Raw genomic sequence first — 27,379 nt, 5'->3', positions numbered from 1 at the left:
TGTTGGTTTCTGGCAAAGCGAGATGTGTCTGAGATGTTTAAGCTGCACAGAACTTCGGCTATGAGAAGAAAATTGTGGGGAGTTTGGCTTACAGTCAGTCATGAGACAGACACTTTGGTCAATCTGGGCCTTGTGAAGGTTATATGAAGTGGGCAGTCTTGTGGGGGTGAAGCCCCCAACCTGAGGATCTGATGCTAATTCCATGTAGAAGGGCATCAGTGTGGGATTCCAGGTCAAGCTGCTGGTGTCTTCTGGGAATCGGGTGAGTTTATGGAGAAACAACTACCTCAGATCTGCTGTGAAAAGTGCAAGGCAGTGTCTGAGTAAGAGAAAATTTCAGTATTTAACCCAGGTCCTACAGCCAAATCTGGGTCTAAAGCCCACCTTGTCCTCATCCTGTGACTTTGCATAGACAACAACAGTCCTCTGCCCCTATTGTGTCATTGGTTTGGTTGCTGGTGATGATGGTGGTGATAACAGGGTACTCGGCCCTTCTAGTCTTGTGCCTAATAACTTGCTATTGCAAGTATCTGAGTCCTTACATGAAGACATTCACATCTGGTTTGCACACGAGCTGAGAGGTCCTAGGGTGTCCTTATAGTTGATTAATCTCCTCAGCAGCACTAACCACCCCAGTGCTCTGGATTTTTGAATAAAAGACACACATACACACAGAGCCTTATATTTAATGCCTTAATCAGCTCAATGGGTGCGCCACTCCCAAATCTCCACATTGCTAATGCCTCCTCTCCAATACTCCTGAATTATTACTCACTAAAATCTATATTCCTTATTTCCTACCCTAGAGCCAATAGGGGAGGAGGGGGGACTGGAGGCTGCTCTTCCCTGGCTCTTACATGATTATATACTTTCTCTTCTGCAGTCTCAAGCCTGGCTTTTTCCTTTTCTGGCATGGTGATTCTGCTTTCTCCTGCGTTTCTTGCCCAGGAATCCTAAAAGCCCCACCTCTGTCTCCTTACCCAGACATTGGTGCTGGGTAATTTTATTTACCAATCAAAGCCAACGAGAGGCAAGGACCCTCAGTGTCTTACACGCAGACTTGCGAATTCCTATGTAATTTTGGGATCTCAATGAACATAATACAAGCAATAAACCAAATTTACAATACCAGGGACTTAACAGCATTCCTGGGGTGGGCCTTAACCCATCAGGTGAAAGTTGATCCACACTCAAGACTGGCTTGGCCTCTCACCGGGAAAACTCTGAAGACTGCTTTGGGCAGAGGACTCAGACGGACTACACCCCGGGTGGCCATGGAGAATTCTGTTCATTCACACATCCTGTGTGGCATCCAGTCTGGGTCTTACTTTCCTAGGCTCCTAGGGATGCTTTCTGGAATCGCCTCCCAAATAAACTCTTCACACTCAAATCTTTTGTCTTAGCCTACTTGGGAAAGGTGGGAGACCCGACCAAGGAAAAGTCAGACAAAGCATTTAGAACAACTCCATGATGAAAACAGAGATTTGAATACAAGGTTAAGAGGTTTCTGGAATGGGAAAAGCTGATCCTATCAGCTGAAAAAAAATTCTCAAACACAAGAGAGGAACTCAGGGAGAGTGAGGTAAGCATGGGAAGGCAGGGCTAAAGCCATCCAAGGGACTTGTTATCTCAGAATTCTTCAAACACAGAATTAGGATTCTTGACTCTGGAAAAGCTGAAGAGAATGAGTGTTGGGTATACAGGAAAAGAACCCACCAGAAACAAACCACCCTCTCCCTAGGGACCAAATGTGGACTCTTCTTTTGACCCGAGAGAATACAAAGCTCTTCCGGCCTCCTCTAGCCGCTGCCGGTATTCGACCTTCTCATAGTTAGAAGGATATACTCCTTTAAAACCGTGCAGAACTCCCCACCAGCAGCCAGCAATGGTTGCCGTGGAGTCACTGTCTCCGCCGTGGAAAAAGGCTCTGTGTGCCAGCTCCTGCCAGGAATCCCCTGCAGCCAGGAGGGCGTCATAGGCAATCATGGGGGCGTCGTGTCCGCTGCTGCCACCCCAGCCAGAGTAGCTCACATCGATGTAGAACTGATCTCTTTCCTTCACACCAAAGGGCTTCGGGAAGACGGGAGCTGACTTGCCGTCCGTAATTCCTCTAACTTCAAGGTACTTTTCCCACTCTTTCTCAAAGTAGGACCTGTGGAGGAGAAATCAATTAAACACACACACACACACACACACACACACACACAAATAAATGTCAAAAGCTATGTAGAAAAAACCAGGTAGATGTGTAAAGAGTAAAACATCCAGAATGACAACTCCTCACACTAGTGTTATAAATTTACAGGGGGAAAAAAACCTAAATTAACTTTACAAGCCTTCAATAGCTTTTACTAGCCATTGACATAAACCAGTACAGACGCAGTTGCTCACGAAGGAAGGTATGTGCCGAGCTATGGGACAGAAAATAAAGACTTGTTTTTCTGGGCCCAGAGCATCTTCCTACCATTTCTCCAGGGTAAACTCTGGAATATCACAACCATGGGTAACTTCAGGAAGAGCCTCTGAGCCTTGTTTCTTCTAAGAAAGATAATGTAATGTAAGCCATAAAAACGAACGGGTGGCCTTAAAACTTAACTAGCTCCCGGAGAGACCTCTCTTAGGCATTCCAACCAAGGTTTTAAAGTACTGTTTCAGAGCAATACTGGAAGAGAAATCTCAGGGAAGTTGGAAGTTAACCAAGAAAAGTTCGTCTCAGCATTGGCTGGTCATAAAAATTATAGAGAGCCAGAATCCAGAACAGGACTTAAGAGAGGACCACAGATACCTACACTGAGGCATCTACTCGGCTGCTTCTGACACCCGTAGATGGAAAGGCAATCCTTAGCAGATGCCCTGGAGGGGCCAGGTCACCTGTGACCGCAGCTGTGACCTCTGAAACACAGGCTCAGTACATGTCAGCTGGGACACACACACCCAGAGACTCACCAGTGTTGAAGATTTTCCTTCACGAAGTAACCTGACTGGGTGACATACTTTTTGGCTTCTGGCAGCACCTCCATCAGCCCTTTCCCCCACTCCCATGGTGATTTGCCATTCACGGCGTACGCCGTAAACAGAGCCGAGGCAAGGCTTCCGAGGTAGCCCGTGGGGTGGTGGTGGGTCATCCGGCCGCTCTCGATGCTCACTTGGATCAGCATGTCTAGCTGGCTGGGGTGAGGAAACCTCAGCCCGATGCACATGGCACGCATGGCAGCCCCGCAGCCACCCTCGTGACTGTTGAAGGGAATCCTCCAGCCGTCAGCCTTGTTGGGCTCCAGCTTCATGGCATTCTGCATGCAAGCACCACCTAAGGGTGAGTCAGGTAGAGCAAGGGAGTCACCAAAAGGAAAGACCCAGTGGGGATCCGGAATTAAACAGACTCCTAAGTCTCTCTGAAACAAACGGAGAACCATGGACACATGAAGGGGTGGCTCCCAATTCAACCCCAGCCCAGAGGCTAGTCTTCTTTTTATATAGAGTCCTCGGTGTGGTCTTACACGAACTAACAAAGCATACACATATACACACACGCATACGTATAGAAAACCTTGAGATCTCTCCAGTTGTTAGAGAACTTTTAGCACCTCAAAAGGTAGCTGTACTGTATTTGCTTTTATTTTTAAAAGAAGAACCTTCTATATAAACCAGGCTGGCCTAAAATTCTCTGTGTATCCTACGCTGGCCACAAACTCAGTAATTCTCTTGCTTCTTCCTTCCAAATGCTGAGGTCATAGATGTGCACTGCCACGTAGTATAAGTAAGATTCGGAGCTTAGGAAGCATAATGAAGATCCCAGAACCATGGACACATACATTATCTCCACAGCTGAGGCCCTCGAGGCATCTAAGAAGAACCTATTGGGGTCCCTGACTATTTAAAAGAGCTTGGAAGTTCCAGAATGAAGCACCAGGCTTAGATCAGGTCAGTGCTGACCCCTGCACGGCAGTGTGATAAGGAGGCTTGTCCCACTGACCTACTGTAGTGGAATGCACTACCACTGCTCCCTTACTGCCAAGTTTACAAACCAATGTCCGTGGCTGACACAGGTAGGCAAATAAAGCCTCTCCCACTAAGTGGATAGCAGACGTTAAGAAGGGATAGACAGAGATGGGACTTTAGAGCCAGTCCGTGGGATTGGGAGTATGGGAGTGGGGTCTTGCCTTTGATGGTGAGGCATTCTTCAACTAGGAGTTATTTTGGCTGAACTGTGTTCATATGTTGAAGTCCAAATACCACACGCTGAAACCTTAATGCCCAGCGGTTTAATTTGGAGATAGGGTCTTTTGAAGGTGATTAAGCCAAAATGAGCCATTAGGGTGAAGCCTAATCTAGTCTAACGAGAAGCATACGGACACAAAGACACAAGGGATGTAATACACAGAGAAAGAACACATGAGGACCAGAGTTGGTGTCCTTCTGCAAGCCAAGAAGAGCAGCTCCAAAACCAAAACCAGACGTAATGATGTGTGCTTTGATCTCTAGTAGCCAGAATCACGAGGAGAAAATGTCAGTTACGTAATTAATATAGGAAGAGGGGTTGGGTAGGAAAGGAGTGTTAGTCAGATGGACAGGGAAAAGGTGACTCAAACCTGATAGCCCATAGGGGCCACAATAAGTCCCCAAAATGAGTCATAGCCACTGTGAGCAGGACTGGAACCAAAGGAGGGTCTCCACATTTTTTAAATAATAATTTTAAAAAGTTTTTCTTTGTAATTGTTCATAACAATGCAAAAAAAATACAAAGAGAAGAAAAATTAGAATGATTACTTCTCTAACTTAGGTAGAATTATGAACATATTTATGTGTTTGTATCCAGACCTCTCTCAATGGAGACAAGCAATTGTTCTATGTGTGTATGGTGTTTGCACACGTCTGTGCACATCCAGAGATGAAAGATTTCTGGGTTTCTCTCTCTCTCTCTCTCTCTCTCTCTCTCTCTCTCTCTCTCTCTCTCTCTCTCACCCTTGATGCAGGGTCTAGAGGTAGGCTAGGGACCAGCATGGTCCTCCAGTTTCCGTTTCTTTCTACACAGGGTTACATATGTAATATTGTATGTGGTTCCTGGGGAATTTGCACTCAGGTCCTCACACTTGCACAGAACCTCCCACACTCCCCCATACTCAAGTCTCCCTGCCTCCCCCTCCCCAGTGGTGGGATTTCACCACACCGGCAAACTCTGGTGCTTTTTAAGTTGTCTTCATAACACGCTCTGAAACCTATCCTTTCCCCTATTCCATCCATAAACCCTTCCCGTATTAGCAACTACTCATCTGCACAACTCACAATGGTGTGCACACGACACCCTAAGTCAGTTCCAAGAATTCAAATCTAGACTACTTTCTGCTTCACCGATACTGAAATGTGCCACTTTTTTCTTCTTTTGGTTTTCTGAAGCAGAATCTCACTCTGGAGCCTGGGTTGGCTTTGTCATCAGAGTCCTCCTACGTGTGGACAATGGCTCATTCTACTCCCTGCTCCCCATGTGCATTCTCAGTGGCTTCCTTGGGCTTGCTTCTCCATCCTCCGGGAGGGACCTCCCAGCGGCTGGCACTCACCTGGTGCCCGGCCATCCATGTCTCCCATGCAGTAGCGGTAATGCTTAGCTAGTAGGGAATACAGCTGAGGCAAATCCGTGCAATTGCCGGCTTCCACGAGGGCTTCGGCTGTAGCCAGGTGCATGACGGTATCATCGCTGACTCTCCACTGCGCCACGTCTACGGCTTCCAAGTCACCCATCTGGGCCAGCTGCTGGTGTATCTTCTCCCCATCCCGAAGGAATTCCCACTTCCCGTTGAAGTAGCCCAAGGTGTCTCCGGCTGCACTCAGCACCATGGCAGCCACATACCTCTCAATCAGCCCCCCACCCATGCTGAGCTTGGCACAGGCGGTCTTAAGGGGCAACTGAGACGCCTGGAGAAAGACAGAGGAAGATGAATCAGAAAACAAACGGACGAACTTCTACACTCTCCCTGGAGGTACTGTACTAAGCCCAGCCCATTCAATCCTCTATGAGGGATTTGCTGCCCGCGTGTCTTAAGCATGATTAAGTCAGTCATCATGGAGACAAAGAGATCTGAATCAGGCCGCAGAGCTAGCGGGTAGGGCTGGGACCCTATCGCAGAGCTGACTCCTACAAGTCGACTCAGGCCTGTCATTTTCTCCATCCACTGAGATTTGGCTTTGGAATGCATCTCTCTTGTGTGGAGAGTGACCCCACCTCTACCTGTTTACAGACGAGGACACAGAAGCTCGGGGAAGCTAAGCTCACACAACCAGTGTGTACAGACCGCGGAGCCCTGATCTTCTAGCTCTCTGACAGAATGTTCCATATTATGTTACGCGGCCTCAGCCCTGGTCTTAACTTTGGGCTCAGGTAAAGTGATAATGGCAAAACCCAGATGTGATATGAGGAATGAATGAATGAATGAATGAATGAATGAATGAATGAATTTCCATAAAGTACACAGTGAGCACAACTTCGTGATTATTTTTATTATTTATCAACAACCAGATCTATAATTAAGCAATCTTCCCTTTGCCAGCAATATTGAAAATTTTTTAATGATTTAATGATTTCATTTACATACTCTAGCTGTTTGCCTTCAAATGTATCTGTGTGAGGGTGCTGGACCCCCTGGAACTAGCATTTGTGAGCTGCCATGTAGATGCTCGGAACTGAGCCTGAGTCCTCAGGAAGAGCAGCCAGTGCTCTTGACTGCTGAGCCAGCTCTCCAGCCCCTTGTTTGCCTTCTATATGGTAGAAGTTTACAGTACTGGACTGCAAATGATATTCCCACAACAAACTAAACCCTTGCTGAAGCACTGGCGTCCCAGTACACACATCCCCCACTCTACCTTAAGCCAGGACCCCCATGGCACCCATTCCCTGTGGTGATCAGGATCAGATGCTCCAGTGTCTGCCCACTTCATTCACCCACCCATCCACTTCATGAACAGGGCAAACACTCTTAGGGGCAAAAAGACTAGCTCACCCCTGGCCTCATCGCAAGCCTTCCCATCCACCCGTCTTTCTTCCCCTAAACACTATTTTAGGGTTAGTTCAAGTCCATGTACTTCCACAATCCACCTAAGCACAGGGCCCAGGGCGGGGGCACAGGCCAGCCAGGCCTAGTATAAACAAAGGCTAGGAACTAGAGTGCTGTACTCCCCGTGTTAGCTGTGTGACCATTAACAAGCCGCTCACAGTGGAGTTCTGTTTCCCATCTGTGGGGCAGAAAGATGTAGATTGTAATTGTTCTCCGAGGTCCTGTTTTGGCCCAGGTTTTCGAAGGACAAGCTTTGTCGGCTTCTGAGACTAACCCATCTTGTCCTCCAAACGCTCCAGGTTCCCATTAGCAGCTCTCTATGGCTTCTCCTTAGTGTGTGGGAACCCACGGAGGAAGAAGTGTCTTTTCTCTTTGAAATGCCTTTTCACCTTGGTACATGCATCCAAACGGCCCCAGACCCTTCAGAAGTCATATTCCTTAACCCACTCTAAATCTTCATTGGTGACATAGCAAACTACAATTAAAACTGAAGTACGCTCCCCATTTGCTCTCCTGGCCTGGGTGGAAGGTAGGAAAAGACGATGAGGGAAGGGGAGACCGCAGGAAATCTTGGTGGCCACTTTGAGGACACGGGCCTGGCACCAGTCTGGAGGTGAGACTGGAGGGCCTAGCCGGGACCCGGGTCAGCAGGAGGAGTGTGGCTCGGGGAGTCCGGATGTACCTGCTGAGGCGGAGCTGAGAGCGTGGGGCGGGATCGGGGTGGTCCAGAGCCGAGTGCTGGCTTGCCCGAGGTGGAGGCGGGGTAGCGGACTCCGGAGTCCCGGTGTGGACACCCTAGCCTAGAGCAGAAGAGGGGCGGAGCAGCGGGCCGGGCTCCCGGACGAGCCGGTCGCTGGCGCACAGCAGCTTCCGGCGTCCTCCGCACCGGATGGAAGGAGGAAGGGGCGGTGCTGGGGGCGCCCGAGCCTCAGGGGTCTGCCGGGTAATCGCTCCGCGCCGCCCGCGGGCCGAGACGTGTCGGGCTGGGGCGAGCCTCGTGCTCGCTCGGCCGGCCTGGGCTCTGCCCCTCTGACCGGAAGGCAGCCAGAGCTTGGTAGCCGTCTCCCAGAGCGACGGGGGCTCACCAGTTCTAAGCTGTTTGCTTCTGCGTGCTCTCCACAGAAGTGTTTCAAACGGGAACTTGGGAGAGGAACTTTTAGTTTCTTTTTCCTAAATTATGACTCTGGATTTATTAAAACCCTAAGGTAGCAATGGCGGCGTTGAGCCCTGATGTCGGTTCCGAGGATAAGCCTGCGCCTCTGACCACTCCCCCCACTACCCTCGACCCAGCAGGACAGTGTCTCCCGAAAGGCACAAACCTGGCCTTGTGCTTAAACGGGATATCTGTTTCTGTACAGCAACCCCAACGCTCCTGCCTTGATTTCTCAGACTTAAGCACGATCAGCAAATGCCTGCCCTAATTTCAGACCTTCTCCCAAGAACTCACTTATAGGAGCTATGCTGGAAACGTCCCCTCTTCTGATATGTTTTCAAAACAGAAAAAACTTGCCTGGTCAGGAAACTTGAACTGAACATTTAACCTCTCCTATTAACTTTGGCGTTAATGACTATTCTCGCACAGGTAAATGTAATACTAATCACACAAATAATAAAAGACGTTCGCGTGGAGTTTAGGGACATTTTAATAAGTAAAAATAAATTTATAAATCATAGGATGATGAATATATGTTAATAAAGCAGTGGGTGTGTGCTGTTTGAAAAGATAAGCATCAAGTTATAAATAATTAAAAGTGCCTCTCAGAATGGGAACAAGAAGTTTTCTGAGTAAGGAGAGGGATGAAGGAAAATTAAATTTTTACTTATTTTTTGAGATCACGCTGATTTCAAACTCCTGCCTTACATCTTTTAGAATATTTTTTAATATTATATATAAAGACATTTTGGGAAAAAAATAGAAACTACAGGTTACCCCTCTGCATAGATACATTGTATGATATGAAATATACATATTATATATTATGTGTATTACAGTCTTTATGCACATGATTTTAAAACAACAGGGCCATTTTGTAAATAGATTTTATACCCCTTCTTAAAAACTGCCTTTATTTACTACTAACGTGACTCCAAATGTCCACTTACATTAACACTTCCACAATAAGCTAACTTCTAGTTTGCTGCTCTCTCACCAAATTGTGGTTAAAACTGTTTTAAGGGAAGAGATTCACTTGTGATCAGAAAACAGAACCGATTCATAAGGTGATGGCTAAGGCTCAGAGAGCGTTCTCTGAAACCCACTGTACACTGACAGGAAGTAGTTAATGTGCAGGGCCGGTTGGACCCCGCAGTGGAGACTAACATCTGAACAGCAGCAAAGGCCAAAGGAGAACAAGGCACAGGCAGACCCTGTGTAAACTCCTCAGAATAAACTCAGACGGAGATTATGAAAACTGGTTATCCAGGAACAAAGACATGGAAACCCAAAAACAGCTGCTGTGTGGTCCATTCAGGAAGACTGAGGTGATACCTGAGCTGCAAACGTATGTCCTCTTGGCTGTACCACAGCACCCAGACTGCTCAAATCGGCCTGCAGGTGAGAAGGTATTTCACAGCTGAGATTAGCCTTTATATCAGCAAACACTAAGCAAGAACAGTGGATTCTCCTCCATAATGTGGGCAGGTCTCATTGACCTAAAGATCTTAAGGGAGATGACTTCCCTCCCCCAGGAAAGAGAGAATTCTGCTAATTGATTGCCTCGGGGTTACAGGAGACTCTGCCTTGACAGAATAGCAAAACTAGAACTCGTGTCCATAAAAGCAGTGTGGGAGGGTTTGTCCAACCCATCACATTCTGGTGAGGAAACCCAGACCAGCGAAGAGAGTTCCTCCAGGTTTGGGTGACCTAGTTACACAAAAAGAATCAAGCCTGGAATCTGGGATTAGCTCTTCCATTCCCCATACTGCTGCTTAGAAAAAAGTCACAAAATGGCTTGCAGCTAAACGCCGGTTCTGTTAAAGGCATATAGCCTGAATTTTAAAATATTCTATGCCCCCCCAATAGTCTTAAGCATTGCTTTTGTGACCATATAAAAGTTGTAAAGAAAAATATTGGCATAGTGGGTGGTGGTGCATGTCTTTAATCTCAGCACTGGACAGACAGAGGCCAGGGGGCTCTGTGAGTTTAAGGCTAGCCTGGTCTACAAAGCTAGTTTTAGGACAGCCAGAGTTGCTCAGAAAAAAACCCTGCTTTGAAAAAAACAAAAAACAACAACAACAACAAAAAACATACAAACTATCTCTAGCTCTATGCTTATTTTTATCCATATCATCTACATCTATCTATGAAAAGGCAAAAGTCAGGTATGTATGAATTCTGATTTTAAGAAGCAGGCGGTAATTCCGTGAATAAACAGGTGACAGAGACAGATGACTGGTATCTGAATGTTAAGAAAATGTTACAAAGCAGAACAGAAAGACTGCTGGGGGGGAGGGTGGAGTCCTTGTTGCTTGTTTCCATAGGCCAGGGCTTCCCAACCTCTGGTAGAGACCTACCAGTACATTTTGAAATATTCTCTGGTGACTTCCTGGCAAATGGCTTCCTCTGATGCTTCATTCTTACCTTCCATGGATTCCCCCACCCTCCTGGCTCCCCCAACCCACTTCATTTCCCAAACTTGCAAATGGCCTTCCGTGCTCCAACCACAGCCACTCACCGAGGGACTAGCCTTCAGGGGAGAGCAAAAACAAGAGCAGTCGTTGCTTTGTAGGTGTGATTTTTCTTCAGTGCCCCCTGTACCCCACCACCTGCACTGATCAACCTTGATCTACCACTGTGAGCCCCCTCTCTCGGTGCTGTTTCTAGATGACTTCTGGACACACGCAGCAGTAAAGAAAATTCTAGAAGGAGGACAGTTAGTTGCTTTGTTGTTCCATCCTGTTCTTCCTCCATCAGAGGCGTCAGTCCCTCACACCTTGGGTCTTGCTCTCCATCCTAAACTGCTCCTCAAAGGGAAGCGCTGAAGCTTAGGATGAGGTTTCGTTAAAGAACCAACAGGCCATCTGAAGAGTCCTCAACGAATCCCCCCTGAAGAAATAAGCCAGAGTCTCGGGAGAGATGGCATCTGAGGTTCTGTAGCAGGATGAATTCCATCCTCCTGCAGAGTCTTCCAGTGGCCAAATCTCTTCCCATGTTCAAAAGGGGTTATATGCATCCTACAGTCTAGGCCTTAAATACCAGGATAGGACAGCACACAGGTAATTCTGTGTAGTTATATTGATATGTGATTGGAAATGTGCAAACAACTCAGTAGAGGAAGAAGACTAGGAGAAGCAGGAGGGAGCAATTTCAGACCCATGGAAATGCTAGTGGTGATATACAGATGTTCGCTGTCTTTGAGTGATGGCTTGTGTGTGTATCCAACTGAATGTTTTAAAGGTGTAGTTCTCTCTCTCTCTCTCTCTCTCTCTCTCTCTCTCTCTCTCTCTCTCTCTCTCTCTGTGTGTGTGTGTGTGTGTGTGTGTGTGTGTGTATACATTGTTTGTTTTTCAAGACAGGGTTTCTCTGTGTAGCCCGGGGTGTGCCACCAGAATTCACTCTGTAGACTAGGCTGGCTTCGAATTCAGAGATCTGCCTGCTTCTGCTTCTCAAGTGCCGGGATTAAAATCACGTGTCACCGTGTCTGGCTGTTTTTTAGTATAATTTAATCCCAACAAAGTTACTTAACAGTAAGTAATCACATACATAAAGTTGAAAATCCTGTCCTCCCTAGAAACGGTGTGGGGAAAATCCACTACTCATTCAAGCCATGACATTTCTCTTTAGTTTTATGAGCTAATTAAGTTTCCCTTTTTATCGAAATCTGGAAACCATGACCTTTTGTTCAAGATCATCTTTATAATATGCTGTGAATACAAAATAAAAGGAAGCTGTCTGGTTCACTTTTCAGGGGGAAAATTAGGCAAAAAGGAAAAAGGAAAGTGTAATGGGAGGGAGGGAGGGAGGGAGAGAGGGAGGGAAAGGGGGAGGGGGAGGGGGGAAGGATAGTAGGTACTTCCTGGTAAATAGCTAGTCTAAGCTATAAACAACCTATTAAGTCTTTACAGACTGTGCATTCTCAGGCTATTAAAGCCCACGTTTATGATGACAGTGTGCAGGGAGTTTAGACATGGCAAAGCCTTTATTCCCTCACCCCTTCTTCCTATGATTTCCTAGTTTCCTCTCCTAGGGAAGCCATAGATCTCCCATCATACTTCTCCAACAATCCTTTAGTTAAACAGATTCCCATGCCTTCAGTAACAATGAAAAAATATCAGATATATAGCAACTTCAATAGTGGATTTTTTTTTTCAGAAAAACGTTGTTTTCTAGTAACAATAGACATCATTTCTCTATGTAGCCAAACTCATGCACCATGGCTATTATTATTACTTTTTCCCCCCTATAAACATTCCCTACTTTAGAAGGGAAACCATGTGTCTCTAACATACTCTGACCCTTGGTGTCTTATTCTGGGTTCTCTGCAAGTTAATGCTAGAGACAAAGACCCCAATGAAAAAATAGACACTTTAATGACTAGTTAGTGAAATCCGATACAAAAAAAGCCTTACCAAATTGATGGCTGATCAAGACAGTGGTTCTCCAGGGCCTTCTGGGAGCCTTGTAGAAAGATCTCTCAGAACTTCTACCTGGGAGACCAAAGCAGAAGCAGCTACCCACCTCCTCTCACCATCTTTGGTCAAGGGTAGTCCACAGATACTGACTTCCGCCCAACTAAAGTTCTGAATGCTCGAGTGCAGAGCTTCCAAGGGTTTTCCACATAAAAGCAACAGGGGCAGTCTAGGTGGGTCAGAAGCCAACTGTAAAAACTGTAAGCTCAGGCAAGGAGCTGCCCAAGTCTACATGTGCAGAGAGACTCAACATTCAGCAAAGCTGATTTCTTGTCCTTGGGTCCTCCCAAATTCCATATATAGGATCCCAAGGCAGAAAGACTATCTGCAGATAGCAGTTGTGAGGGGAGACCCAAGCCTTCTTCACTCCATCCCTTGACACTTCTATTTTGCATACTGAGCTACACAAGCTGTGGTAAGGTGAATGAAACAGACCAATCGCTGTGAGTGCTAGGAGCGTGCTCTGAGGATGGAGAAGATGTAAATGGAGTTAGGGTAATGGAGTAGACAGAAAACACTCCCCTCAAAATGCCTACTTCATATGATCCAGACAGCCTGTTCCCATTGTAGTCTCACTACAGGTAGGAAAGGGTAACTCTCGAGTATAGAAACACAACTTGAGACCACTACAGAAACGGTCAGCACAGCCCACACCACTGTCCAGGCAGAGCTAGTGGCTGCTCCTCACTCTTCCTCTTCTTAGATCCCCCAAAGTCTTGTTCATCCTTGGGGGCCAGGGCAGCCTGCCCAAGTCACACTCTCAAAGAGCAAGGGAGCTTCCTCCGAGGCGTTAGTAAAGGGAAGTTGGAAAGGGGAAATTCCACACACACACATACACACACACACTCTCTCTCTCTCTCTCTCTCTCTCTCTCTCTCTCTCTCTCTCTCTCGCTGTTTTAGTAACCAGAAGCAGCAAGAAAAGAACACTTGTATACACATGGGTCCTATCTTAATGTTTAAGACGAAAGGAAGAGAATCTTCTTAAGCAAGTAAGTAAATGCATTTACTATTTACATGCTGTGGGACACCTTAGTAGAACATGCTCTCTTCAGCTTTATCACATATATACATACGTATATTTTTTAAGACATGGTCTCATATATGCCAGGCTAGCCTCAAACTTGCTGTGTAACCCAGGATGATCTGGAACTTCTGATTCTCCAACTCCCACCTCTCCAGTGCCACCACACTGTTTATTACAATGCAGGGGATCAAACTCAAGAGTTCCCTGCATGTCAGGCAAACATTCTATCAACTCAGCCATATCCTCGGCCCTCAACTCCCCAACTTGACTACTTTTTAAACATACATACCATTGTAACTTGCCCTCAGAGCGTCTCCTGTGGTCTCTTCTTCTCAAGGCTATGGTATTCCGACACTGGTTTAAAAAAAAACAAAAAAACAAAAAAACACCATCAGGCTTCTTTTGGGTTTCCTAGATGCAAACCTTTTTGTGGGGTGAAGTTGAGGTTTTCTAGTCAAGAAAATGCTGATGACAAAGTCTCTTTAAACTAACTGGTTGGTTATGGGATAGCTCCAAAGGAGGAGATCCGCACATTAGGCCGGTTGTAGGCATGACGTCATTCACTCTCATTTCTCAATTTTGATACTTACTGGGGAAAAAAAAAGACAAATAAGCCTCTTCACATAATACTCCATAGTCTAAACAAGTGTTGTTTGTAGTATGTCTTCTCTTTCCTCCCTTTTGACTGGTAGACGTCTCTGTTGATTGATATCCCTTGTAGGACTTACTGAGTTTAAGATTCTTGATTTCCTGTTTTAAGATATAAAGAAATCATTTCCTAACTAAAACATTGCCTTGGACAAAATATACTTTTGCCAGTCACTCTGTGTTTGGAGCTTTCTTGGTCTGGCTGCTAGTGCAGGTTCTCTGCTGTTTTCTGTTGTATATGAAATGAGGGAGGTGGGTCATCTCACTATATTCTAATTTTAGCCACATACCCCAAGCAGAGAGTCTTTTCACCAGCTGTGGCTGGGTTCTCGGAACAGGCCTGGACAAGTCACCTCCCCTAGACTTCTCTCTACCTATGAGTTGCCCTTGTGGCCACGCCCTGATTTTGAGGTCACTCATGTGACAAACTCTCACTCATCCTAGACAGAACTACTGGGGAGTTTTTACCTCACAGACTCAACAGACTCTTACTAGTTTCTTTTTTAGGTTGTGAAATTCAACTTTCAAAGGCCCAAGAACTCTGTCCCATCTCTGTGGACCAGTAGGATCGTCTTTAAGCCTCTGCTTAGTGTATACCATCCAGGCTTCTCTACGGCTCTGTTTCTTGATTTTTGTGAGCCTAGGAGGTGCCTAAGCTCCCTTGGCTCTAGGTTCCTGACTTTCCCCATCTCTCAGAGCATCTGAAGCTATGGGCTGCAGTTGCCAGCTGATTCAGGATACACCACCACTCCTCGGGTTTCCATGTCTCAAGCACATTCATCTCTTTGTGCTGCTGGTTTGCCTTTTCCAAATGTCTTCAGGTAAGCAAAAAGCTTTTAGGAACTTGACTTAAGCTCACTGGGGTTTTAAGGAAGGGGATGCTGTCTGTGCCGTGTCTCTCGGTTCACTTTGTGACCCACCCCTGGTCCCTTTGTGAACTGGAGGGCCCCTCAGAGTGTCCCCAGAAGACTTAAAGCTATGAAAGATCTGGTTTGAAGGGGCTAAAGGACACATAGGGTCACATAGCTAGTTAAAGCAAGAACTTCAATTCTAACATAGAGATGGGGCATTGTCATTTTAGCAACACGGAAAACCAACAACAGCTTAGAGCTGTGGTTTCCTTCATGGATATTAGATGTTCATTTACATCTCGTTACATGCCAGCAGCACTGGTCTGGGAATCTGGTTTCCAAATTTGTTTCTCTGATACAACTTAATTAATGTGACCTACCTCTATGACAATGATGATCTTTTTCTTTGGGGCAAGGTGGGAAGTTGAGACACTTCTTAGTGTGACATCTTTCTCTCAATATTTCTTCTTCAGCTTCCTTTTAACATTGGCATCCAACAGCCAAGATTTAGCACAAAAAGTTAACCTTTAAGTTCGTTCTAACTGGCTCTGCATTTTGTGTGGTGCTCTTCAAAGATTTTTTGTTCTCAATGCATTTCTGTTTCTGCGAAAGTGGGCTTATAGAAGGTAGACTTCCAGCTTTGTCATGAGGGCGTGGGAGCTCTGTGTGGGTTGCACTGTATATACTTGGGCCACCATATCCTGCATGACTTTTTTTTTTTTTTTTTTTTTTAGGAACTCTTGTTGCTTTATTATTTGATAAACGTTATTAAGCTCCCATTAGGAGATCTTTAACATTATACCAAGTTCTCTTTGTCTTCTGATGATACACACACACACACACATATGCATCTTTTTTCAAGTAAAGAAATGTCTAACAGATGTACACTATTTGTTGAATTTTGCCACCAAATATTGTTAAATACATTATCTTGCCAAATATCGCTTTCGACATAAAATGTCAGAAACAAACACCAATATTTACCGTTCTTGTAAAGAATGTTATATAATGACACATTAAGGCGTAACTTCTTTTGGCTTATAATTCTTAAAAGAATGATAATAGCAAAAGTGATGCAAAATCTTCAGTGTGAGATTATGATTAAGCTGCAGTTTACAAAAACATGGTGTAAGATGGCAATAATCCCACTCAACATCCTGAATTTTTTTTTTTTAAAATGGGGTAACTGACGTGTGACTTTTTTAAGGCTGGAAAACAAAAGATCTGCTTTCTAAGGAGTAGCGTATAAACTGGCTTCTTACAAGCAAGGAGGAAACTGGAGTGTCACAGGGCATGCAGACTCTCCGAGGCCCTGCTTTATAGCAGCTCATCTAAAACCCTGCCCTGAATATCTATAAGTGTGGGAGACAAGGAGAGGGAAGGGAGGAGGATGAAGGACGCACAGATCACAGGCTACAGGTAGTGACAGTTTTAAATTGCTTTTTCCAAGTCATGAAACTCAGTCACAGAATCCAGAGTACCACTAAGTCCTCATTTACATATCAGGTTCTGGACATTAGTCAAAATGTCCGATAATTACATTTACAATCTTTTTCTGGAAATTTTAGGGAAGCACTCCCAAACTCAAGGAGAAACTACATAAACCCAGAAACTGGGTTGGGAGTGGATGGGTGGGTGTTGTGGAAAACTTTCAAAAAAGTGAGAGAAAAACTGGCAAAATTTAAACCAAGGCTTGGCTATTGTACCAGAAAAAAGAATTGGTCAGAATTAAGCAAAAGTGATTCATTTCTAGCTGTCAAGAAAGCACTATGTGCTATGACTATGTCCAGTTCCTACTGCCCTGAGTCAAAAAAAAAAAAAAAAAATAGTCCATGGATGTCTTAGTTTAGAATGTCCTCCTCATCTCAGAGGTTGGTTGAGGACAGTCTTAACTCCTGTCCTCAAACAAGTTTGCATACATAAGTCCTGGGTCTAACCCCTCAAGAAATATGGAAATAAGGAGGCCCTGCCTCTGCCTACACTCGGGCTCTGAGAAAGGAAAGAGCAACAAGGCTGGAGGAGTAGACCTGGCCGAGGCAGATGGCAAAGACCAGCACAAACAGACCCTCTCCCAGTTTTAGACAGGGTTTCATGTTTCCTAGGCTGGCCTCTTACTCAGTAGGTAACAAAGGATGACATTGAACTCTTGATCCTCCTGCCTCTACCTCCTAGGTACGAGGATTCCAGACATCTACCACCATTAGTATTAGAGATCAAACCAAAGGGCTTCTTGCATGCTGGGCAAGCACTTTGCCAGTTGGGCTACCTCAAAGCTGTGTGGCTTGTTCTTTCTTTTTAGGAATTATTTATTTATTATATATGAGTACACTGTCGCTATCTTCAGACACACCAGAAGGGGGACATCAGATCCCATTACAGATGGTTGTGAGCCACTGTGTGGTTGTTGGGATTTGAACTCATGACCTGGAAGTGCGTTCAGTGCTCTTAACCACTCAGCCATCTCTCCAGCCCCGTGGCTTGTTCTTTCTAAGCATTTAATTCAACAAATAGCGGCAGTGTCTGGGTACACAGACATGTTTATTGGATACATTATGAGTTCTCTCCTTCATGTAATTTATAGTCAGTGGAAGGAAGAAGACAAGCAATCTAGTCATTGTAGCATTAAATGTGTGACTGCAGCAGAGATGAGAACTTTGAAGAGAAGGTATTATTCAGAGACACTATTTTCAGTGGTGGCTAGATCAGGACTAGAAGGTAGCCAGGCCTAGGATCCGGCTTCCAGGTCACCTTTGGGAATCTGAATGTTATTCAAATTGCACTGGGGGAGGGACGGGAGAGTTTTAGAGGGAGGTGGCGGTAGCACTATCTCCCCACTGTCCATTCATTATACATATCTAACGCCTGGGGGTTTTGTTAAAAGACAACCTCCAACACAGGGGATTTTTTTTTAGAGAAGTGAAATTATTTTGCTTAATACTGTAATGATGTATATGTTGCTTATAAATGTTTCAAACTTATAAAGCACACCTCCTAGAGGGAATGCTAAACCATGACTCTGGGAAATAATGTGTCAGAGAAGGTTCCTGGACTGTAACAAATGTGTCCTCGTGACATGGGTCGCTGCTGAGGACAGAGGAAACTCAAAGGCGAGGACTGGTCTGTGGGAGTCCTTCATGCTTGTCTGCCCAGTTCTGCTGGGGACCTAAAACTGCTCTGACAAACACTTTTGAAACATTTGATGTTCCGGTTTTTGGAGTCAGGATCTCACTCTGTAGCCCAGGCTGGCCTAGAATTCAGGACGTAGCTCAGTCTTGCCTCAGACTCCCACCTCCCCCTCCAGAGCAGCAAGGCTTACGTATGTGAGCTACCATGACCAGCTTGAAAACTTTCCTTTAAATGCTGCTTCTGCTTAGGCGGCTTTGGAATGGGGCTTGAGGTTCAGCATTTCTAGGAAGTAACCATGTGATGCCAAGGCTGGAGAACTATACAGTTTTATTCGAGTGTGAAGTTTGAATGCAAATGATGTTTAAAAAAAAAAAAAAAAACAGGAAATGTGGAGCAATTTGTGTTAGCATGGGTCTATGGTCCCTGCTACTCTGGAGGTTGCACAGAGGATCAAAAAATTCAAGGCCTTCTGGGCTACAGAACAAACTCAAGGCTCGAAATGACCCTGCCTTAAAATAAAAAACGGGCTGGAGTATAGCCTAGTGGGTAGAGCACGTGCTCAGCATACAAGGCTCGGAGCTTCACTTCTAGTAAGGTCAAAATGGGGCATGGTGGCACACGCCTGTGTTCTCAGCACTTTGGAGGTACAGGCAGGAATCTGAGAAGTTCAGTCATTCTCTTCTCTAGGACATAGTGAGTTCGAGACCAGCCTGAGCTACATGAATTCCTGTCTTGGAAAACAAAGGAGATGGGGCACTGAAGATACGACCCAGTGATGAGTGTTTGCCTAGTGTGCACAAGGGTCTGTTCAGTCCTGGGACTGAGAAACACACAAAAATCTTGAGTTGCTGAAGCATGAGGAATGGCTTGTAGGGCAGCCACAGTAACTGTGCAAAACTAACGGGAGGCGGTTTCTGCAGCCAAACATATAGGGGATGTGATGGTCCTGATGAGAGGAAAGGTGTTGGAGGGACATGGATGGACTGAGGATGTGCAGTATGAAGTTGGTGAGGACTGGGCAGGTTTGGGTGGGGATGTTAGTCGCCGGTGCTGCCTGGGGATCAAGTAAGGTGAGGTAAGGCAATAGAAGGCTGTTTTGAAGTCGGGGGATGTACCTCACCTTCAATCCTGCTCTGGGTCAGGAAGCCACACCCTGGTGGCATAGTCCTCTTCCCACTACTTAACTCTCCGGCCATCGGCACCCAGGGCAAGTTGGCCTCCTTTCTTCACAAGACAGGATTCAGCCACATCCCTCCTCCACCAGGTTGCAAGCACGGTCTACAGAAGTAGAAACACATGACTGTATCCAGAAATGTGTGGCTAGAACACAACCTTCAGAAGAGCATGCATGGGTGGGCAGCCTTTCCTTCAGGACTAGGATAATTAAAGACTGGCTCGGCTCTAAGGTCTGAGAAAAAGCTTCCTGCAGAAGCCAGCCATTGGTGCTGAGGGACTCTGAGGTAGAGAAAAAGCAAATGTCCTCAAAATATCATCAATAACACACACACACACACACACACACACACACACACACACAAATAAGAGCTTAAGTTATCCAAAAGGCTTTTAAATTCGCCATTTTAAAGTGAACCACTTTTCACGGGCTTTAACGTCCCACGCTGTTGATGGAATGGTAACTGTTCTAGCTTCAGAGTATTTTCATGACCTCTTACTTAGAACCCTTCAGCAGCCATTCTTCCATGACATTCTGGCTTATCTCCTACTTCCCCTCTCTAGGACCATGCCTATTCTGGGCACTTCTCACAGTAGAAGCATTCATCCTGTGGTGTTGTGTGTCTGTCTGGCTTCTTCCCTTTAACATTGTTTTCAGGATTCATCTGTGTTGGAGTATGTGATGGTACATCATTTCTCTTCAGGGCTAATAATACACTGCTGTAGACTGAGTTCTTTTTTTTTTAAGTATTGATTTTTTTTAAAGATTTATTTATTTCCTGTATGTGAGTACACTGTAGCTGTCTTCAGACACACAAGAAGAGGGCATCAGATCCCATTACGGATGACTATGAACCACCATGTGGTTGCTGGGATTTGAACTCAGGACCTCTAGAAGAGCAGTCAGTGCTCTTAACAGCTGAACCATCTCTCCAGCCCTAGACTGAGTTCCTAAAAGATGTGTGGTTTGTCTTTATGTCTGCTGGCTAGAGCATCTTCTCCTAGAGGGATAGTGGTTGAGAAGTTAAGTCAGTAAGAGACCAAGGCTAACGGCTTAGAGTCCCACGTCTACCACCCAGAGGAACACTGTCTGCGGGGCTGCCTCCTACTTCTGTCCATTTCCTCTCATTGCCTTGGCTCTACTCAGCTGCTGATGGCTAGAGGGAGCCTGATATGTACCTCAAGCCAGCGGTGGGCCTTCCATTCAGACCACGGGTCAGACCATTTCCATAGATCCATTCTGGGTGTGGTTCAGCTGTGTTAGGGCTGGGGACATGAACCGGCAGGTAGACACTTGCTGTGCAGCCCTAATGACCTGCTTAAGCCCCATAGTCAATGGTGAAATGAGAGAACCGATTCCTGAGATCTGACCTCCAGCCCCCCCCCCATGGCATGTATAATAAAAATGTGTTAAGAACCATATGGCATCACAGTTAACAAAATGCCTTGCTTCCTTCCTAGAATTGCTGTGATGGTTTTGTAAGCAGGGAAGATAGCACACACTGCTGAAGTGAACATGAGGCCCAAGGAGCTTTCCCCAGTTCCTAATACTCAGCTATGCATTCAGCAAGTATCCATTTCATACTTTCTAGACTAGGCCCTGTTATCAATACCGAAGATTTGGCAATGAACAAAACATGTTATTTATGTATACAAACATAGATAGATAGTCAGACAGATAGATAGATAGATTAGATATAGATAGATAGACAGATTAGATAGAGATAGATAGAGATTAGATATAGAGATAGATAGATAGACAGACAGACAGACAGACAGACAGACAGATAGATAGATGATAGATAGAATCTCCCAGATGTAACCTGTATCTGCTGGAGCAAGACTAAAGATAAAACCAAGTATAGTAGCATATATTTGTAATCACAGCATTTAGGGGGCCAAGGCAGAAAGATTGCTGAGTTTAAGGCCAGATAAAAAACATGCTAGGGCTGGAGAGATGGCTCAGCGGTAAGAGCACTGACTGCTCTTCTAGAGGTCCTGAGCTCAAATCCCAGCAACCACATGGTGGCTCACAACCAATGTAATGGCATTCGACACCCTCTTCTGGTGTGTCTGATGATAGCTACAGTTTACTCACATATATACAATAAAGAAGTAATCTTTAAAAAAAAAAAGAAAAGAAGAATGTGCTAGGACACAGGGATAGACAACATAGCTCATCTTAAACACCAAAACCAAACCAAAAAGACTGAAGACAGACATATCAAGGACAGAGCTATGGAGTGGCTAGACAGATGGAGTTTTTAAAAGCTGTTTGAGAGAGACAGAGAAGGCATTTCTGAGTAGAGAACAGCAGCCCAGACTGATAAGAACCCTGGACCATATAGCTGGACCTCTGAGGAAGATGCTGGCTTCTCTCATATCCTGGGCACTGTGAGGACGGTTAAGTACTGTGTCCTGTCTGAATCCTGCTATGTCTGAGGTGCTGGAGAGCCAACCAGTCAACCAGCCAATCAGCCAACCAACCAACCAACCAACCAACCAACCAACCAACTCAGAGATCCAATAAAGCTTCAGAAACCTGGCTCTCTCCAGAGTCCCCAACACAGACAAAAGCCTGACACACCATTTCTTCCGTTTTCCTCATCGTTCACACATGAGAGTGGAAGCCTGGTTCCTGTGGGAATTTCCAGGTCATGCAGGAAACACTTGATTCCTCTTTTCAGTCTGGTTCTTCCTCAGCATCAGGGTGTGAGGGGTGGAGGCTCAGACAGGAATGGAGAGCGGCTGGTTGGTGAGGTGGCATGACCTTTAGAGACATATCCATATTTCTCTCTTGTGACTATACAAAACTCCTCAGGAGCTGCCTTCGGAAGGACACAGTTTTGCTTTTGCTCATGTTTTCTCTCTTGTGTCATCAGATGTCAAAATCTGCCAGAAATATTCCATTCTGTGGGGTGGGAGCAAGTAGGTCTGGGAGGGGGATGCCCCATTATTTGGGGTTCAAGGGAATGAGCTGTTTCGTGTCACAGCTACACTGCTGATACGATCCCTCAGCAAGATTAAAGCAACCAGAGACTTGGGGCAGACAGGAGGACAGCAGACACTCAAGCGGAAGACTTGATGTCTCAGGACCCTCTCTGTCTATGTCATTTACTTGAATTTACTTCTGCAGTGCTCTGGAATGGCCAGGTATCACGCCCCTTTCACAGACAAGAAAACAGATGTATGGACAAGAAGCTGAGCTGAAACGAGAATCTAAGTCAATGGGAACGCATAGTTCATGCTCTGGTTTATATCTTTTAGCTTTCCTGTATCCCCGAATGTGTCCAGGTCATAGCCTGATCTTTAGCAGCTCTCATAGCCCTCTTCGGGCTTGTCTTTATATTTCTGTCAGCTGTGACCTGAGTAGGACCTGCTGACATCAGCAGAGTTGCCTAGAGTATGGCCTGAGAGCTCGGCTGCCTCTAATTAGGAACACAAATACTTTCTTGGATGGCCGGTGTGGGAGGAAAATGCCATTGCTCTAGATCTTGCTTTCCAAGAGCCAAAGAGCCTGGAAATGAGGCTGTAGGCAGTGGTGTTCCCCAGGGGCATTTTTTGTGACGCTCAGGATACAAGGTAAGCTACTTACAGATGAAAGCACCGGGTAGGGGCCTGAGACCTTGGGCCTTAGAGAGATGCTGCCTCTAAGCCACAGCCCAAGAGGTCTAGTCAGATGAGGAATTTTGTGGTATTAATATATGCTAGGGACTAATGAGTTGGGGTTTAGATATGAAATGTTAGTTTTTCTGGGGTATATTGATGAGGAAATCATGCCTGGTTGTTTTTTTTTTTTTAATTTTGTACATATGGGGTTTTTTATACATGTCTATGTGCATACCATGTGTGTGCCTGGTACTCACAGAGGCCTTGTGGTTGCTGGAGATTGGAGAGAAGTCCTCTGGAAGAACAGCCATTGCTCTTAACCACCGAGCCATCTCCAGAGCCCCAGAGACTGAGTTTTAGAATGAGACCCACTTGGCATCTAAGCTGTAGGATGACTGCGTGCACAGGTGACAGACTCCTGAGAGACAGACAGAGAGAGGGGCCATGGAGTAGTTAAGAGGGCAGATGTAGCCCATAGGTGTAAGCCACACCCTTGTGAGTGTCTCCAGCCTGAAACCATGAGGCCAGGCCAAGCCTGGAGAGAAAGGGCCCCTTTCTTTCCTGTTTTGTTGTAGCTTTTAATTTTGTTCATTAGTGACAAGGTCTTTTGTAGTGTAGGCTGGCCTCAAACTCTTAGTGTAGTCAAGGATAACTTTGAACTCCTGGTCTTCCTTCTTCTCCCTCCCAAGTGTTAGGATTACAGCCCCCTAAGACCCTTTCTTTTTATTGCTTATTTATTTGTATGCACATGCATGGTATGTGTGGAGAGGTCAAAGGGCAACTCGCAGGAGCTGGTTCTCTCCTTCCAAGGATCAAACTCAGGATGTCAGGTTCGTTAGCCTTTACCCACCGACTCTTAGCAGAAGAGCTCAATGGTAGAGTCAGAAGGAGCAAAGTGGTATTGGCTTAGTTATTCTGGAACTGAATCCTAAAACCGGGGAACCAGTTACCTTGGTTTCCTTTCTTTGTCACCGAAATAATAATAAATAACAAAATACAATAAAATGGTCAGACAAAAGTGACTTAGGAGAGAAAGGGTTTGTTCTGCCCCAGTTTCCAGGTATGGTCCCTCATGGCAGGGAAGTCACAGCAGCAGGGGCATGAAACAGCTGGTCACATCCCATTGCTGTCAAGAGAAACAGTAGGGATGCCTGTGGCTCTCCCCCCACCCCCAAGACCCAGCTTAAGAAATAGTGTCACCCACAATGGGCACGTTTTCCTGCCTTGATGAAATCAGGGTAATTCCCCCACAGGCATTCCCCCACAGGCTGGTTGAATGAGAATGAGGCCATGGCCATTTCAAACAGGGTTGAGAAGAAGGTTTCGATTGTAGGTATGAGGGAGCGTACAGCCAGAGGCATCTGGAAGATTCCAGAACATAGAGAGAAAGTAAAAGATTGGACATGGTCAGCAGAATAGGCCAGGGCAGTGTGAGGAGAGAAGAGGAGCAAAAGAAAAAAAGGAGAGGAGAGGAGAGGCAGGGAGGGAGGGAGAGAAGGAGGGAAAGAGGGAGGGAGGGAGGTAGAGGAGTAGAAGAAGAAGGAAGGAAAAAGAAGAGGAGAGGGAGAGCAGAGATCATGGCTGAAATGGCTGGATTTTGAGGAATCAGAAGCTGGAGAGGTTTAGGGTAGGGTAAAAGGGGTGAGGAGTGCTGGGAGGGGCCAGGACTCTGTGACAGGTACTTGCTATACTGAGAGAGTGCTGTGGTCAGCGTGGATGTCAATAGGCTCCACAGTCAGCCATTTTGTGCTGCGCTTCTTTGGGAGCCAACACTGGTGTCTCAGGTGATTCTAAATTCTGTCAAGTTGACAACTAACACTAATTATTATGGCACCAAATAGAGAGCGGTCTTAAAAGTCTGGGCCAGAAACAAATACATGTTGTAAAACTGGAAAGGTGTCTTTTGCTTAACACTGTTATCTGTAAAATAAAACAGCCCTGGTAGTGCCTCCCAGATGCCTCAGGCCTCAATGTTGTCCTCCATGTTCGTTTGGGGCTCAGCAGATTGTTTAGCCTGCCTTGGCCCTTTCATTGGAGTCTCTCAAAAGTCATCTGCCTTCTCATGAGACTGGAGGACCATCCCACTTCTGCGGTGTCCCTGTCTCTGACTCTTGGTCCACAGGTATTTGGATGGGTATGTAAAATGAGTAGATGCTTCTTCATAGGTTAGAATGCTCATCATTTGTTAAATAAAGGTGAGGGAGAGAGGAAGATTCGGGACAACTCTTTGTAGTGACATCCCCATTCAAGGGTGCTTAACTATATGGTAGGAAAAAAATGACAGTTTATTTACCAATGTAGTAATAGGTACTCAAGGTATAAAGTTGCTGAGAAAATATTGAGTTCACTTTAGCCTGCATAATCAGAAGCTTTAGATGAGGCGGGGTGGGGTGGTGGTGGTGTCTCAGTTCTCCCCTGAAGTTATTCTCTAATCTCGTGGTTGGTTTAGTGTCCTTTGTCCTTCAAATCAAAGTCAGAGCACTCAAAAACATGGTAGTAGCAGGTATGGTGGCTTACACCTTTCCCAGTTCTCCGGAGGCTAAGGCAGGAGGATCAAAATGTAGCTCTGTGCAACTGTGTGTGCACGTGTGCATGTGTGTGTATATGTGTGTGTGAGCCACATGGGGAAAGAGCTGTAGAAGAAATGAAGAGGAAAGTCCCATTGGGTAGGTCTTTTTTTTTTTCCTTAAACAGAGTTGTGTTATATGACAGGTATAGGACTAAGGAAACTGTGAAATGAGACAAAAGGATTCTTGTTGCATCATAAAAGCTGAAGCAAAATGTCAGAGCCCATGCTTTACCTCTGTTGGATACGTCAGGCATTCATGTGTGTTGCTCTTCTCCCTGTGTCTACAATCCTATAAAGTATTCATTCTGGGTTGTAAGTAAATTTTGGAGCTGTGCATGACGGTACATTTAGGTGATCCTAGTATTTAAGAGGTTGGGGCCAAGGGATTGCTATCAGTTTGAGGCCAACCAGAGCTACATAGCAAGATCCTGTTATACCCCAAATAAACTGTAAATGATTTTGGAGAAAAGGAAAATTAACAAATGTGGACTCCAAGAATAAGGATGTTCTGTTGTATGACTTACTTTATATGACCCTTTTTAAAATTTACATTTTTCTCTTCCTCCTTTATTCTTTCATAATGGAGAGTTAGTTACAGGGCGTGGAGTCATAGTACCCTCTGCTTCGAACCTCCTAAACCTCTCTGAGTCCCAGCCAAGACCTCTGTAAAGCGCTGAGACCTCACTGCTAGGGAGAGTAGATCAACTTGTGATTGTTCCCATTCAAAGAATGACACAAAGGAAACCGAAAGGAAGGGTGTGGTAGGGTGTGGTGGCACGTTCTCTAGAGTTTTGGCCAAGGTTATTTTATCTTCAGGGTATCAATATGTTCATAGAGCACATAATAAGTAATAGGACTTGAGGCATGGTGGTGTGTGCTTGGAATCCCAGGACTTAGGAGGTACAGACAGGAAGTCACTTTCAGCTACATAGGGAGTTCAAGGCTAGCCTGGGACAGGACCAAAACCTACCTGAGTTAAGAGAAGGTTCATATTAGTGCTAATCCTGCTTGTCACTGGAAAACCCTCAGAAAATGCAGGGGGCTGGGCTGAATTATAGAGCTTAGTTCACGAGTCTGATTTCAGTGCTATGTCTTCATTATTGCAGAACCAAGTTGGTTTTTATTTTTTTCTTCTTCATTCAATTGTATTTAGCTTTCTAATCAGAGCTTCCAGATCCTTCTCAAAAGCATTGGAAGTGCAACCTCTGTGGAAAATAACATAGATGTTTTCAAAAGGTGGAAATAGAAATGTCATATGACACAAATTCTACTTTGTGAAAATGTCCACAATAAGGGTTATCAAGGCTATGAAGAGCCATTTGCAGACCCATGTTCACAGCAAATATCATCCACTATCCCAAGTCCCCAAAATTAGACAAGCAGGGGAAACAGCCAAGATGTCCATCAGCAGATGAGAAGGTTAATCATGTGTGAGTGTGTGTGAGTGTGAGTGTGTGTGTGTGTGTGTGTGTGTGTGTGTGTGTGTGTGTGAGAGAGAGAGAGAGAGAGAGAGAGATTATACAACATGCAAATTGGAAAAATATATATGTACTATATATACATACATACACATAGATTGATGGATGGATAGATAGATGATAGATAGATCGATTGATTGGTTGATTTATATATAGATGATAGATAGACAAAAAGACAGATTATTTGTGACTATCATATCACATGGCAAGGAACTCTTGTCATAT

The 27,379-nt window shown here is 45.3% G+C and overlaps 2 protein-coding genes across 2 annotated transcripts in view; one reads left to right on the top strand and one right to left on the bottom strand.

The window, feature by feature from the left end:
• Positions 1-706: 706 nt before the first annotated feature.
• ADPRH (ADP-ribosylarginine hydrolase) lies at positions 707-7,914 on the bottom strand. Its single transcript, XM_080919438.1, has 4 exons — positions 7,729-7,914; positions 5,556-5,910; positions 2,947-3,307; positions 707-2,152 (listed from the first exon to the last, which is right to left on the bottom strand). Exons 2-4 carry the CDS (start codon positions 5,866-5,868, stop codon positions 1,738-1,740), a joined length of 1,089 nt encoding a protein of 362 aa, XP_080775564.1. The 5' UTR covers positions 5,869-5,910; positions 7,729-7,914; the 3' UTR covers positions 707-1,737.
• A 7,143-nt stretch (positions 7,915-15,057) lies between these two features.
• CD80 (CD80 molecule) overlaps positions 15,058-27,379 on the top strand; it is a gene marked incomplete at both ends in the record, with an annotated part of 32,217 nt that continues 19,895 nt past the window's right edge. Inside the window, one exon of the mRNA XM_080919512.1 lies at positions 15,058-15,169. Within this exon, the coding sequence (XP_080775638.1) occupies positions 15,058-15,169 (112 nt within the window). The remainder of the gene's footprint in view (positions 15,170-27,379) is intronic.

Source organism: Micromys minutus (assembly GCF_963924665.1).
Source record: "Micromys minutus genome assembly, chromosome: 7".
In the NCBI taxonomy this organism is placed as follows: domain Eukaryota; kingdom Metazoa; phylum Chordata; class Mammalia; order Rodentia; family Muridae; genus Micromys; species Micromys minutus.
This window is presented reverse-complemented; position numbering and strand designations above follow the sequence as displayed.

Coding starts and splice junctions, on each gene's coding strand:
- ADPRH (XM_080919438.1), bottom strand. CDS start 5,868: ATGGGTGGGGGGCTGATTGAGAGGTATGTGGCTGCCATGGTGCTGAGT. Junction 3,308..5,555: donor CATGGATGGCCGGGCACCAG/GTGAGTGCCAGC, acceptor ACTCACCCTTAG/GTGGTGCTTGCATGCAGAAT. Junction 2,153..2,946: donor AAGGAAAATCTTCAACACTG/GTGAGTCTCTGG, acceptor TCTCCTCCACAG/GTCCTACTTTGAGAAAGAGT.